The 15,136-nt window shown below is 35.7% G+C and overlaps 1 protein-coding gene across 2 annotated transcripts in view; it reads right to left on the bottom strand.

Annotated features, from left to right (window-relative positions):
• The window catches only part of DCDC1 (doublecortin domain containing 1), a 265,682-nt gene that overhangs the window by 24,045 nt on the left and 226,501 nt on the right, over nt 1–15,136 (bottom strand). For both annotated transcript variants that reach the window (XM_087718678.1, XM_087718686.1), the window contains exons 26-30: nt 10,885–11,043; nt 8,545–8,748; nt 7,871–7,985; nt 1,131–1,298; nt 16–201 (exon numbers count right to left, since the gene is read on the bottom strand). In XM_087718678.1, coding sequence (XP_087574804.1) covers nt 16–201; nt 1,131–1,298; nt 7,871–7,985; nt 8,545–8,748; nt 10,885–11,043 — 832 coding nt within the window. The remainder of the gene's footprint in view (nt 1–15; nt 202–1,130; nt 1,299–7,870; nt 7,986–8,544; nt 8,749–10,884; nt 11,044–15,136) is intronic.

Genomic DNA, 15,136 nt, shown 5'->3' with positions numbered 1-15,136 from the left:
AAAGGCTTTACTCACCTTATTAACATCAAGGCATTTAAAAGGACAAAAGGATAAATTATTTCTGTCCTGGAATCCAGAGGCACAGGAAAATATAGTACCAGGGAGCAATTTTTTCAGTTCTTTCTTTCCTCTGATGGTCCTTCCACAAGCCAAACATATCATTATCTTTTTCTTTCCACAGCGTGAAAGGAAATAGTAGCCCTGTTTTTTTTTTAAAAAAAATGGTCAAAATACTTTAAATTAAATACTGCAGAACATTTTTGCATAGTTATTTAAATGTCAAATATTTCAAATTTAGTTTTCACAATTTCTCTTTTTGTATATGTATCAGTAGAGGGGATGCAGTGACTCAGTGGCTAGCTCCACATAATGGAGTGAGCTCCTGTTACTTGTCCCAGCTTCTGCTAATCTAGCAGTTCGAAAGCATGTAAAAATGCAAGTAGAAAAATAGGGATCACCTTTTGTGGGAAGGTAACAGAGTTCCATGCGCCTTCAGTGTTTAGTCATGCCGGCCACTTGACCACTGAGACGTCTTCGGACAGCACTGCCTCTTAGGCTTTGAAACAGAGATGAGCACCACCCCCTAGTGTTGGAAACGACTACCACATATGTGCGAGGGGAACCTTTACCTTTATATGTATCAGTAAAATTCTATAATTAAGTTGATCCTAGAACATTTATTTTTAAACTGCATAGTTTTGAAAAAAGCATACTCTAACTTTTGGATTTCTACTATAGCTTAATTGAAAAACATAACAAGCCACTTTTTTGAATTTTGTATTGTCTTTTTGGTTAAAAATATAATGCATCTTAAAATATATATTAGAAGATTAAAGATAATTACAAAAGGGAATTTTAAAATATTTTTTAGAAATGACTGCTTTGTTTGAAAAATCTATCAAGGGGCACTTTACATTTGAATTTCTGTTTAGACATTTTTATACTTTAAAAAGTATTTTAAGGTAGAAATAAAATGGACTATAAATAATGTTTTAGAATTATAGACAAATGGGCATGAATCATGGTACTTTTAAAAGAATTTTTTTTAAATATTAAAATACTTCGAAGTTATGTTTTTATTAGTGGAATTACATTTTTCTTTTCCCTCCCATAGAACAAGTAATACTTACTGGTTGGTCAATTTTTTCTGTCTTGGTTACTGTAAATGTGCAAATAGAAGCATAGTTTGCTGCTGTAATTTCTATATCCAACATTGTGGTATAAAAGGCACTAAAAACTTTTGTTTCTGTAAAATTCCATTTTTGGTTGGCAGCTCCATAATTATGTGGTTTGTATTTCTGTCAAAACATAAAATATTTGTCCTGCCTTTTTAAAAAATAATTTTAAGCTGATATTTCACTCTTAACTTAATTACAATTTAAAAATTATGATAACTTAGGTAATTAGACAATATTATGTACGTCTCCTTTATCTTCTTTGATATACTTCTGGTATTTAACAATATTGGCTTATAAAACTTGTGCAAATTAATTAATTAAGCTTAAGAAGTTTAAAAAATTGAAATAAACAGCAAAAAGATAGATGGGATTTCGCTCTAATAAAGTGATACATGGTTTAAGGATTCAGATAAATTTGGAATATGACTTTTACTATAAAATGATTGTGGACTTAATTACGATATAAAAATAAACAACTTATTGGAAACAGATTTATGTTGGCTGTTCTGGTGATTGCAAGCTATAACAAAATATAAGTGATGATTTTAGAAATGGAACACTAGAAGGGACCAAAATTTTTTAAGCAAAACTAAAAAGAAGAACATGCTAATTCTGATGCTTACAAAATAACACAAAATTTCATAGATTTATTAACAGAGATTTTTTTTTGAAGAATGGAGCCAGGTATCTTGCTTTTTGATGTTGGTGGCAGCTAGCATAGAGGAATATATCACTCATCCCTGGTCAGTGGTGAAATTCAAAAAATTTTCCTACTGGTTCTGTGAGCGTGGCTTGGTGGGCAAGGCTTGGTAGGCATGGCTTGGTGGGCGTGGTTTGGTGGTGATATGACCGGATAGGCATGGCTTGGTGGTCATGTGGCCGGGTGGGCATGGCTGCACAAGTGACTCACACACAATGTAAAAACAACTGAACTTTACACAAAATGTCCCCTGCAACAAGCAGGAACCTCACAGACAATCAAGCACAGCTAATTATTGCACAGCTGATCGGTAGTAAAAAAAATGCTATTTTTTAAAAAAAAGAAATCCAAGGATTGCGCGGCACAAGGTGGCGCAGTGGTTAAATGCAGCACTGCAGGCTACTGCTAGATCAGCAGGTCAGCGGTTCAAATCTCACCGGCTCAGGGTTGACTCAGCCTTCCATCCTTCCGAGGTGGGTAAAATGAGGACCCAGATTGTTGGGGGCAATATGCTGACTCTCTGTAAACCGCTTAGAGAGGCCTGAAAGGCCTATGAAGCGGTATATAAGTCCACTGCTATTGCTATTAACAACAAATGATAGTTGGAATTTTTTTTTTAATTTTTAAAGCATTTCTTTTACTATTGTTTCGGGAGAACAGTAGCATTTTTTAGTACTGGTTTGGGCGAACCGACCCAAACCAGTCGCCTTTCACCCCTTTTCCTGGTCCAAGCTAGGATTTCTCTGAAGCCCAGTCCAGCAGATCAATTTCCCCCCAAAAAACCACAGATCACTAACACTGTTTTAGAAGATAGAGATATCACTAATTAAGTCAAGGTGGCGCAGTGGTTAAATGCAGCACTGCAGGCTACTGCTAGATCAGCAGTTCAGCGGTTCAAATCCCACCGGCTCAGGGTTGACTCAGCCTTCCATCCTTCCGAGGTGGGTAAAATGAGGACCCAGATTGTTGGGGGCAATATGCTGACTCTCTGTAAACCGCTTAGAGAGGGCTGAAAGCCCTATGAAGCGGTATATAAGTCTACTGCTATTGCTATTGCTAAGCCTTCCTCTGCAGACTAAGATGCTCATTTAGCAACAATTAACTTATATTGGGCTATGTCAGCATTATGCAGCACTCTCCTTTAGAATTACTCTTACATTTCTCTTTTCCGATATTACTACATTTATCCATTAAATTTATATTCCAAGGTGAAAACAAAGGGAATGCTCACAATGAAGCCATTATTAATACTTGTAAAAACTCTGTTCTCTACTCTCAACCATCCATTTGAATTGGGGCTTCGAGGGGAGGAGCTGCCGCCGTCGGGAGCTCAATAAAGCTCCTGCCAGGACTCTGGTTCGTATATCTTATAAGATCTATAGATATCTCCCCTTTCTGGCAGAAAGGGGCAGGGAGAAGGTCAGTCGTTAGGATCTCTTTGTAATTCATAGCTTTTCTTTTTGCTGTGAATGGAGAAGAGGTTCAACATTAGCTGAGCCTTTACTCCGGCCAGTTTTCCGCGCTGCCTTTTTTGCAGCCTAGGCAGATTGCCTCCCCCCCCAGGACAAAGCTAAGCTATTTAAAAGCCAATCCGGGCGGGGACCATTCCCGAGGAATTTCTTCTATTACTATTTAAAATACCAGCTTCAATTTCGCAAAAGGCTCCCTTTCTTTTTTAGCTGCGTCACAAGATGGCGATCTCGTAGCTTTTGTGTTTGATCTGACGCAGCTAGTTGACCCTACCCTCCTGAAGGCTTCTCCGTACTAATTGCTAAAAGATTAACTGAGGGGAGCACAGACTTTGATTTTTGGCTCGCTTGATTGCTTGTCTTTTATTTTTATTCTGGAATGGCTCCCAAACCTAAACAGAAGCGCTTCCTTAATAACATATCTCCAAAAACTGCTATGAAGTCGCTACCCTTGTCTCCTACACCCTCCACGGGAGATTTGCTAACACAAGAATTCCTTCTCAAAACGCTTAATGATTTCAGACAGGAGATTAATCAACTGATATCGGATTTATGTGATCAATTTGATGCTAAAATTGCTCAGGCAAAGCAGGATATGATCGGAGTAATGACAGTCATGACAGATTATATTGCTGAAACGGAGGACAAATTGGAACTTTTGGAAGAAACTAACCTTAATCTGATATCAAAAATTCAAACGTTAGAACAGGAAATTGCATCTGCCCAAAAAGAACTTGTCATGATAAATTATAACAAGTCTGCCTTTGCTATACGAGTTAGAGGGCTGCGTGAAAACCAACAGGAGAATTTGAAACAGACATTCTTTGAAGCTTTCAGTCGCTTGGTGGGAAGTCCGGGACTTAACTTTGATTGGCAGATTCAAAGAATTTACCGCCAGAATTCCTGGGTAGCAAAACAGCGACAGCTTCCGAGGGACATAATAATATACTTTACTACAAGGGAATCTAGAAATGAGATAATACAGAGGCTCTACGGAAAGAGGTTGAGAATTGATGGGGATGACCTGATTGTTTTTAAAGAGATACCATTTCAAATATTAAGAACAAGAAGACAGTACGCTTTCTTAACTGAAGAGCTCAGAAACTCTCAGATTTCATACAAATGGGAAGTCCCAGCTGGTATTACAGTCACATTTGGCAACCAAAAACACCGCATTAACTCCGTCTGTGAAGCCCGAAAATTTTACTACGAGACCCTGAAGGCGGGACTTCCTGATTCATCCGGATCTGGGGAGAGACAAGGAGAAGGAGAAGACAAACAGCGAGACACGTGGCTACAAGGCGGAGGGTGTTGCTTTCCTCTTCCGGAAGGGCAGAAGACTAAAGAATAAAGACTAAGCGATGTTTTTAAAGCTTTATGATTTCCGTCTGGGATAAAATGGAAAAGTGGCATATTGATGATGAGACATGGAGACTGAAAGAAGCGTTGCTGATTGTGGACATATATTCTACAGAAGTTTTGTCTGAACTCTAACTCAAATTGTGCATGAACTATTTTCTTAGGCGAGGAGAACGGAAATTGTGATCTTTTTGAGTTGCGGTTTGGAACGAACGGAGTTGGGAGGTGCGTGGGAGAGGGAAGGGCAGCGAAAGTTTAATTAGATTACCTGGGGCTAGAACGCAAGCTGATGTTTGTTTGAGTTGCTATATCAATATAAGGTTAAGAAAGATTGGTCGGAGAATCTTCAGGAAAGTGGAGTAAACATGGGAGGAGCAATGAATGTGGATAAAATATATATGTGGATATGGATAAAGGCAGGGTGGAAGGTAAAAACTTTATATGTGGAGGTGGGTAAGGATAGAAAGGGAGGTGTTGGAAATGAAAAATGAAAGAAGTATTTGAGTTTAATGGTGTTATAGAAAGGTTTGGATATTTGGATAAAAAAGAGATAAATTAAAGGTCTGAATAGATAGACAAAGCAAGGAGATTTTTAGTTGGGGAATTCTAATTGATCAACTTACCTGGCTCTAATATAGTTTGAAACCCTGCAAGTAGCAAAATAATCGAAATTTGGAATGAGTCACATTGTTTAAGATTTACAGATAATGGGAAGCTGTGTTAACGTAGTGGGTTTATTGACCCTTTTTGTTTCTTTCTTCTTTTTGTGTGTGAGTGTGGGTGTTTTTTCTTTTTTTTTTTTTTTTTAATTTCTTATTTTCTACTATTTTTCCTTTTTCTTTTTGGCTTTACTTTTATCTTATTTTTTTTTAATTTTAAAGTTAGCTGACCTTATTATACTCAAATGCTTGTTAAAGAACTATGCCGGGCATGGGACCTGCGAAGCCGTAAGGGGGTTAGGGAGGGGGGATTATAGAGGGGAGGGGGGAGGGTGGAATTACAGTTTCAATCCTTAGAACAATAAGAATTCACTTGTGTACTGCGGCTCGTTTTTCCTTTTTTTTTCTTTTTTTCTTTTTCTACTTTTATTGTAAAAAACAAATTGAATTGTATGGATACACCAAAGTGAGGAGAAGAGGGAAAGAGAAGGGAGAAGTAAAGAGGGAGTGAGAGGGAATGTAAGGAGGGTGAAATGGAGGGAGGGGGAGATGTCTGAGGGGGTAGGGAAGTAGAAGAGGGGAATGCTGGAGGGGTGAAAGGAAAGTTGGAGGGGCAGAAGAGAGGGTGTATGGGGGAATGAAGTGTTATGTTGGGTTTTTTTTTTCCTTTTTTCTTTTTTTTTTATGCACAGTATATAAGTGATTGTATAAAATGAAAATGAAAATGAAATAAAATATTCAGTACAACCATCCATTTGAATTCTAGTTAACCCAACTTATTTAACTTTCAGCTCTAAGGAACCAGGCATGGAAAAACTCCAAATATAAGAAAAACATCTGCCACATCACTTCTTCTTTCTTCTCCAAATCATCATCTTCAAAAGATGATTTATAAAACAAGCCAGTTGTGAAAGCAATCACAACCAAATCCTCTTAGGGAAGAGTCCCCTAAACTTTCACCACAAAATTTGTGGTATGTGTTTAGGGAAAACAAAACTTGCCAAATACTGTTCCGTCATCTTGGGATCCATTTAGTCTACAGCCTAAAATAAGCAGAGAAAAAAGTGATTCACAGTCACACCTCTGCTAGGTATCTGTTTCTTCCCCTTTATATTTATCAGTACTTAATTACAGAACTAGGATATGAAACCAATTATAGATCAGTGGCCTCAAACCTTTTGGGCACCAGGGACCAGTTCCATGGAGAGGAGCATGGTTTTGCGCACTGCCTTTATCCCACATATGTGTGGATAGGGCTTTGCTCATTTGTGCAAACTGGTTTGCACTCAGGGGTTGGGAACGCCAATATTAGGTATCAGCTTATATGAATTTTGTCTTTAATGAGTTATAGATAAACATGATGTATTTATATCTAGTGAATACTATAAACACAGCTTCAATAGATTACACAATGGTCTAGACTTTGGAAATTTTTATACCTCTATAGATATCTGATAACAACTGAATGATTTTGTGCATTCTGTGTTGTATATACTTTTTAAACACTTGGACCAGTGGTGCGATTCAATTTTTTTTTACTACTGGTTCTGTGAGTGTGGCTTAGTGGGCGTGGCAGGGGAAGGATCTCCATTCTCACCCCAGTCCAGGGGAAGGTTACTGCAAAATTCTCATTCTCTCCCGATCAGCTGGGACTTGGGAGGCAGAGAATAGATGGGAGGGGGGCAATCAGAGGTGGTATTTACCGGTTCTCCAAACTACTCAAAATTTCTGCTACCGGTTCTCCAGACCTGGTCAGAATCTGCTGAATACCATCTCTGACTTGGATTATGAAGCATTGTATGGATCAAACTAGATCCATGAAACAATATGATTTTTTATAACAGAGGGAAACCTTATGCAAAAATTAAATAAAAGAGAAAGGACTGAAGTATTAAAGATAAGCTCTGAATTTTTGCGCATGAATTCGGAAAAAGAAGTTTTCAAAATAAAATATTTCTCATCCATTACCATAATAGATATGTGATTGAATGGCAGAAAACTATCTAAAATTATATAAGGGCGACATTCTGTCATAGTCTCTCAATCAGTTAGCTGGACAAGGAGCCTCTATTGTAGGAGCTGTCATTGATGTAAAAAGGATGAGGAGTCAGCCGGGTGGCACCAGACAAGGAATATCCAGACAAAAAGGGAACAAAAAAGGAACTGATAGCAAGCTGAAGTTATAGAAGCTAGTCTGCAGGAATACAAAGACTTCATAGCTATGTTAAAAGAAAGCTAAAACTAATTTCTCATTTGAGCTCAGAGTAATGCGAATAATTAAACACTCTATTTATTAAACAACTTAGGGACAGGTATTTTTTATGTTTAGTAACTCTATAGCGCAAAACATTTGGAGAAGACAAAGTTGCCTAACCCAGCTTCTGAATTATAAGAATACATAAATACTCATATTCTTACAGATAGTTGATATACAATTGCCATTTGTGGATTTAAAATAATAATTTGCTATGTTTGATTAGAATACTCTACAGTAATGATACTAACCTGAAGGATAATGGGACACCCTTGAATTTCCAGTGGAAAGTTTGGACATCCTTTCAGTACAGTGGGCATTGATACAGTGAGCACTAGATCTGGATCAATTGCAAGATGAAAGGAGCTAGAAACAAAAAGATCTGAGTCTGAAATAGGGAAGTATTATGATTTCAAATCATAACATTTGCTTTTATTTTCATTTTACCATGGGCTGTTTTACATACATCTCCGGAGATTTATATTGTATCTATTGCATGGGAAGGGATGACAACAGCATAATGGACGCTTTACCCCTAATCTATAACAATGCAAGGGGAACAACAGGAAAAGGACAGACATTAAAGAAGGAAAAAAATAAATGGACATTCTAGATATTTAAGCATATATTATTATAGCATATGTAAATAGGAGTTTTTGCCAAAATCTTGACAAAAAGTAATTATTTAAAATGAAAATTTGAGACTTAGATATATTATAATTGTGACTTTTTAAAAATCCACTTATCTGATTTATCCACATATTTTATTTTGAGAGACTTCTGAGAACATCAGAATTAAACTAAAGAAGAAACAGATCACACGTATTAATCAAGAATAAGTCAAATGGAAAACTTGACTGAAGGTCTTTCTGGGGATACTGTAAGACTGGATGTTCTACCACATTTCTAATATATAGAAATGTACCTGCTTTCCTCTTTGCATATCCAATGTTGCTTGACATCATCACACTTCTTTTCCAACAAAACCACTTCAGTACCAGAATGAAGATCAGTATTCTCCACACCCAGTACAAGATTTGGAAAACTGCAGTTGATGATCTTCCCATTTTTAAATTCAAAATGTTGATGATGGGCTTTCCGGAATTCTTCAGCCAATTTTGGCTGATGCCTAAAACCAACAAAAATATATGCCTCATGCATACTACATTATATGCTAACAGCAACAAATGTGTAAAATCAAAACTAAATCAGAATTCAAAGGGCGAAGATGTTGGGAAAAAACTGGATAGGTGGTTATATGAACATGTGGATGAAAAGGCTAAAATGAGACATACTGGATCTGTCTTTACTGTAATTTGGATTCCTGCATCAAGCTGAATGACCCAAATGGTTCTTTTTAATGCAAGGGACAGCAATCCCTGGCTCTGGAGCTGCATGTGGCTCTTCCATCCTTCTACTGTGGCTCCTTGTTGCTCAAAATATGCATCAGAACCGCCAATGTGTGACACCCGCTGGCACATGATTTTTTGAGCTTTTCAATCCCCAACAGGCCAACCATGATTAAATCCAAGAAAAGAAAGGTTTCAGAAGAAAACAGAATGTTTAATTCAACTACATGTACTAGTTTTGTGGCCGCTCAGAAAAAAGTCAGGCACGGGAAGGATTTTGTGGCTCCTGGTGTTTTCTTTTCTGTGGGAAATAGTCCAAATGGCTCTTTGAGTGTTTAAGATTGCCAACCCCTGTTCTAACTCTATGATCCTCAGAAAGGCATAATTTTACTGAATCTTGTAAAACAATTTTCTGTACAGCTGGCAGTAGTAAATGCCACCTTTCTGGGGTTTGATATTATGTTCCACCATATTCACTGTATATAAAATGTGCTAACTAACAAAGACATCTGGATACATGCACAAAATCTTTGTACTGATAGCTTGCTTTGATTTTAAAAAAATAATTACACTAGTACTCTATACTGAGAACAAAGTAAATAAAATTCTTAAGATATGTGACAGTGAGCTGGCAAAGAAATAAAGAAGATCTCAAACTCTTGTGAAATATGAAATAATGGAACTCTAAAGAGATTATATCACATTACATGTTAATTATTCCTTTAGATAATTATTGGATTTTCATGCAATTTTCTTTTCTTTATTATCTTTTACAAGACTATATCCTATGAGCTTTTTTTTCATTTTGAGACATTATAAAATCCACTTTTTTATAGGGCATCAGGGCCTGGTGTCAGCAGATGTGTTAAAAATTATTAAGAATCTGAAATTGAGATACCTACCTATCTCCTTCAAAATAAGAGAAGACTGATTCCCTTGCTCATTGCATTTAGTAAACAAAGAGGGCGGTGAGAAATGGGCTTTTCTCTTCAGCTGAATTTAACACTTGCTAGAAATATAAGGACTAATATAATATAAATATAAGGACTAATCTCTATCTCAGCAATCTAATAATTCAAGTGCTCAGACTTGATTTACTTAGTGTCATCTATGGGTTTAGTAAATATCTGCTCAGAGTATTGGTAGAATAAAGTGCTGGACTTTCAGTTCTTTCTAATTATTTGGTGAATGTCTTAACTGTTTATTAAGATTTAATTTTGAAACAGAATTGCATCAGAGTACAGGTAGTCCTCGACATATGACCACAATTGAGCCCAAAATTTCTGTTGCTAAGCAAGGCAGTTAAAGGAGTTTGGGCCCATTTTGTGGCATTTTTGCTGCAGTTCTTAAGTGAAACGTTGTGGTTGTTAAGTAAATGCTATAATCATTACATGAACCTGGCTTCCCATATTGACTTTGCTTTGTCAGAGGCCAGCTGAGGAGGTTACAAATGGTGATCTTAAGACTCCAGGACAAGGCAACTGTCATAAATGCATGCCAATTGCCAAGTGCCCAAATTTTGATCATGTGACCATAGGGTTGCTGTACTATTCACAAATGTGAAAACTGGTATTAAGTCACTTTTTCCAGTGCCATAGTAAAATGGTGACTAAATGATGGTTGTAATTCAAGGACTACCTGTAGAGCTGAAATCTTTATAATAACCATTTAACTTTCAACCTGACATTATAATTTTAAGTAAATTATTATCACCTAGGACACAGTTTTACTTGAATATAATCTGTGCAGGTTTGATACAAGGACAATTATATCAGAAACACTCTTTTAGTTGATGTCCTCTTATTAAAAGATGGTATCCTTTTAATTGTACTGTGAATAATTTTAAAATGTTGTAACAATAAAAAGATACAAAAGGAATAAAATTAATTCATTATATGCAAGTATAAATCACTGACCTGTATTTTTTATATAATTCTGCATCTTCAAAAAACTGCTCATCTTTTTCTTTCTGAATGTTGTAGTCCTCATCAAAATCACAGGACATTTGCTGCCAGGCATATTTTGTAGTCTTATGACATGCTTCTGTTTTAAGATGTGACCTTATGTGTGAATTTCTGGAAAGATATAGAGGCCACCCAACGCTCACTTATTACCAATGATTTTTATTTTTTGTAGAGATTTGAGCCATTGATTAAAACTGTGTCCAAAATAGTACAAGACGTTAAAGCATTACACTGCTTATTCTATTAATGAGAATTTGAGATTCATAAACACTTGGACTGAAACATTTAATTAGATGCTTTAAGTTCATTGAAAATGAATGACAAATAAATTCTATGGGAGACAATGGCCAGTGTGATTTGGGTAACAGATCTAAGAACAGTTTAATAGTCAAGACTTATTCATGTATAGTTTCTAAGACTATTAGTGACCTGTCTTCCAAACCTGAGGGCCTGGAAAAAAACAGTGAAGTTTTATTATGGGAATAATATTCCTAAAAACCACATTTTACTTCTTTTGTCTTTTAAACCGTGTTTATTTCATTTATTGGATATGGAATTGTATGAACTAGTTGGTTCCATGACTGAAATGAAAAAGAAGATCTTTATTCATTCTTCCTTCCCCTACATCTACCTATGTGCTCCAAAATCTGTTCCAAAATAACCCTCTTGGAATGATAGCTGAGATTGCAAAAAGGCAAAGAAAACAATGGCAATAGTTCTGGATAATAAGCTGATTTCAGAAGGCAGTGAGGAAGGAAGCCAATCTAATTGCCACTGGGAGGACGTTCTAAAGGGCCCCCTGCAAGCAATGCTTCCTGCCCTTGACCTCCTCATCTCCCAAGCTGCTTCTTCCAAAAAATTATGTAAACTAGGCCTATTCTAGGTGGAAAGTGCGGTCCTGAAGGTAACTGGTGCCAAGTCATAGAAGGGCTTATAGGTTAAAATTAGCACTTTAAATTGTGCCCAGTATCTTATTGATAGCCAGTGCAGGACCTGTAGTACAAATATAATGTGCTCCTAAGGCCAGTTTTTAGTGTTTGCATGGATACCTGCACTCTGCACTATTTGCAGCTTCCAAGTTATTTTAAAAGCACCCCAATATAATATGTTAAAGCAGTGGGGATTTGCTGCTTTTCACGCAAAAATTACAGAGTCCTTTAGTGAGATAAGGAGAATTTAATAAATAAATAAATCCAGAACTTCGGAGAAATATGCCCACTTGTAACACCCACAGTGTAATAATTAATCTTTAAGCTTCTATGATTTTATACTGTATATATATATATATATATATATATATATATATATATATATATATATATATATATATATATATATATATATATATATATATATATATATATATATATATATATAAGGTCGAACAGATGAAGAAAATGTGCTATATAGTATTGATATCAAAATGAATAGTTCATCATCAATGAAGTATCATGTGTTAACCTGGTCTTAATATCTCTAAAATAGCAAATGTTCTCTATAAGATAGAAATGGCATATCATTTCTAGAAGGCTTATTTCTAATACTAGGGAACTTTTTTAATATTTCAGAAAACAACAGTGCCATCTATTGCGCAACAGAATTAATGCAATATGTCTATACTGGTATTTTTCATTGATATTCTACTTTCCGCCTTCAGCATTCTTCTACTGTGGCAGTGCACAAATAATAACAGAAAATGGGCAAGGAGATAATGATATGTTAATTGATCATTCTTCAAATTACATGCATCCTGGTTTTCATTCCTTTTGTGAACTTTAGCCAAACAGATTGTAGGTTTTTGTATCATTCATGAGCAACAAAAATTCCATCACATAAAGTGTATTTCTTTCATGTAGTCATAATAAAAATGAATGCATGGAGCATTTATGAATATTTATGCAGTTATCTATAAAACACACATATCTTTTGAAAAAGAAGGTAATTTCAGTGTTGACTAAAGTACAAAATGTTGAGACATTCTAGTTCCTAATAAAATGTGTCACAAAACTGTTTTACAGAAAATTACCCCGAAAGTGAAACAGATCGTATACAGAATATCTCTGAATATGGAACCATTATCAACACTGCAAATATGCTTGCCTTCTAAGCAAATATTCTCTCATCACATAAAAAATGATACGCCTCTTCCCCCCCCTCCCTTCAGAAAATCTTCCAGCACCCAGATCCAGAAGTTCAAGCCATTCCATTTATTTTTATTTTTGTTAGAACTGTTCTACTTCTGCTGGTATCTTTTGATTTTGAGCGATCTTACTGTTTTGTTTGTAAGTGTGGGCGCTAAACATAAGTGGGAGATAATTTGTAACATTGAACAGTGCTGAGGTGAGGCTATTTAAAATCTCATTAAGAACATAATAGTCCTATTAATGCCCATCTTAAACCAGAATTTTGTTTCTTACATGGCTAGTCAGATGCCTCTGGGGTCTCAGCAGGCAGGAAATAGACATACATCCCTCTTCGGCTAGTATTTCTCTGGTATTCGGAAATATACCAATGCTGTATTCAACCCAGAACTTCGAGGCTAATAGTAATCAATAAACTTATTCTTGATTAATTTATCTCATCCATTTTAGAGCTATGCAAGTTGGTGCCCATCTCTATGAATTCCACAGGTTAATTATGCATCATGTGAGAACACATGAGGTAAATTCTAATTCTCTATATTCACATTCTTTTTTCCAGACAGAGGAAAAAAGAAAACCTTAATTTCATATATCTTGATTATATTTAGTAGAGCTATTCACTATTATGAGGGCCAGTTCAGTGTAATGGTTAAGGCATCTGCATAGAAATCAAGAGACCATGAATTCTAGTCCTGCTAAGGCACGAAGCCAACTGGATAATCTTGGGCTAGTCCAGGAAGAAGGCATTGTAAACTGTTTCTGAAATCTTGAAAAAAAAGGCATTAGTCCAGATAGTTCTCAGAAGTTAACACTACATGATGAGTATAATTGGATATGAATATTGAATGGTATCCATGTAAGGAATATTAGCAATCCCTTTGGATTATACATAAAGGATAACAACAACAACAACAACAACAACAATAATAATAATAATAGAACTTAGTTAGATACAATTAAAGTTTTGATTATTAGGGGGAAAATGTTAAGATACAGGATATAGTCAAATAAAGGAGGGATAAGAATAACAATGCATATATAGGTATGGGTATAACATAAGGAAACTGGATGCAAACTTTAAACAGTGATTTGGAAAGGAGGATTAGATAACTTTGTTATTAAATATTATGGATGTTTAGCTAGAATAGGACATAAGGATTTAGAGTTAGTGGAGGATTTTAGAAATAGTAATTGAAAGGCCAGTATGTGGTTATGTATTTAACTTCAGTATATTTTATGATGAAGGACGTTTAAACAATTATAGTCAAATGAAAATGGAGATATAATGATGGTGACATGTACAAATATTTGAGTTAAAATACTTAAGTTAATATGAACTATGTTTGTTGACTGTGGAAGAGATGCATGGAAGGTTTTTTTTGTAACCAACTGATACACTTTCTATAGCATGTAAAGAAGGATGATGTATTTGTTTTAAATTAAAAATTAAAAAATTATTTAAAAAAAGAAGTTAACACTACACTCAAAAGTAACCCCCCCCTCCACAAATCCACTTTAACCCCAAAAACCTGTTCCTGGTTATTTATAGACCGCTCACACACAACTGATGCATACTGTTGTTGTAGTTTTACTCCAACATGCATCAATTTATACCTATTTAAATTTGCCATTTGAATTTGGTTAGGCTCACTCTGTTTAAAACAAATGCTTTTTTTTAACCTTTTCCCAATGAATTTTAGTTTCCCCTATCCAGAATACTTTGGAACCATCTGCAAACTTGCCATCTCATTGCTGTGCCCTAAGTCAAGTTACAACTTACTGAAGAACGGCACTTATTATTCTTTGCTGGGGGAAAAAATCTGCTCATTTATTCCTTTTTTCCACCTGACAACAGTCCATAAAAGGATAGGTCTTCTTAATCCCATGACTGCTAAATTTATTCCTCAAGTGCCTTGAGGAACTTATTCAGGGTTTTTAAAAGTCCAACAGGATTGGTTCTACCCGTAATCCTTCTGATGGAATAATTCTAGAAACTTTGTAAGGCAGGATTCACAGTATTTTTGCAAGTGCTGCACTATGTTGATTTTCTGTGACAGACTTTG

This window comes from Thamnophis sirtalis, unplaced genomic scaffold, assembly GCF_051295495.1.
Source record: "Thamnophis sirtalis isolate CommonGarterSnake01/CBP01778 unplaced genomic scaffold, rThaSir2_p1.2 scaffold_1, whole genome shotgun sequence".
NCBI lineage: Eukaryota > Metazoa > Chordata > Lepidosauria > Squamata > Natricidae > Thamnophis > Thamnophis sirtalis.
The sequence above is the reverse complement of the archived record's forward strand: the minus strand, read 5'-3'. Positions and strand labels throughout refer to the sequence as shown.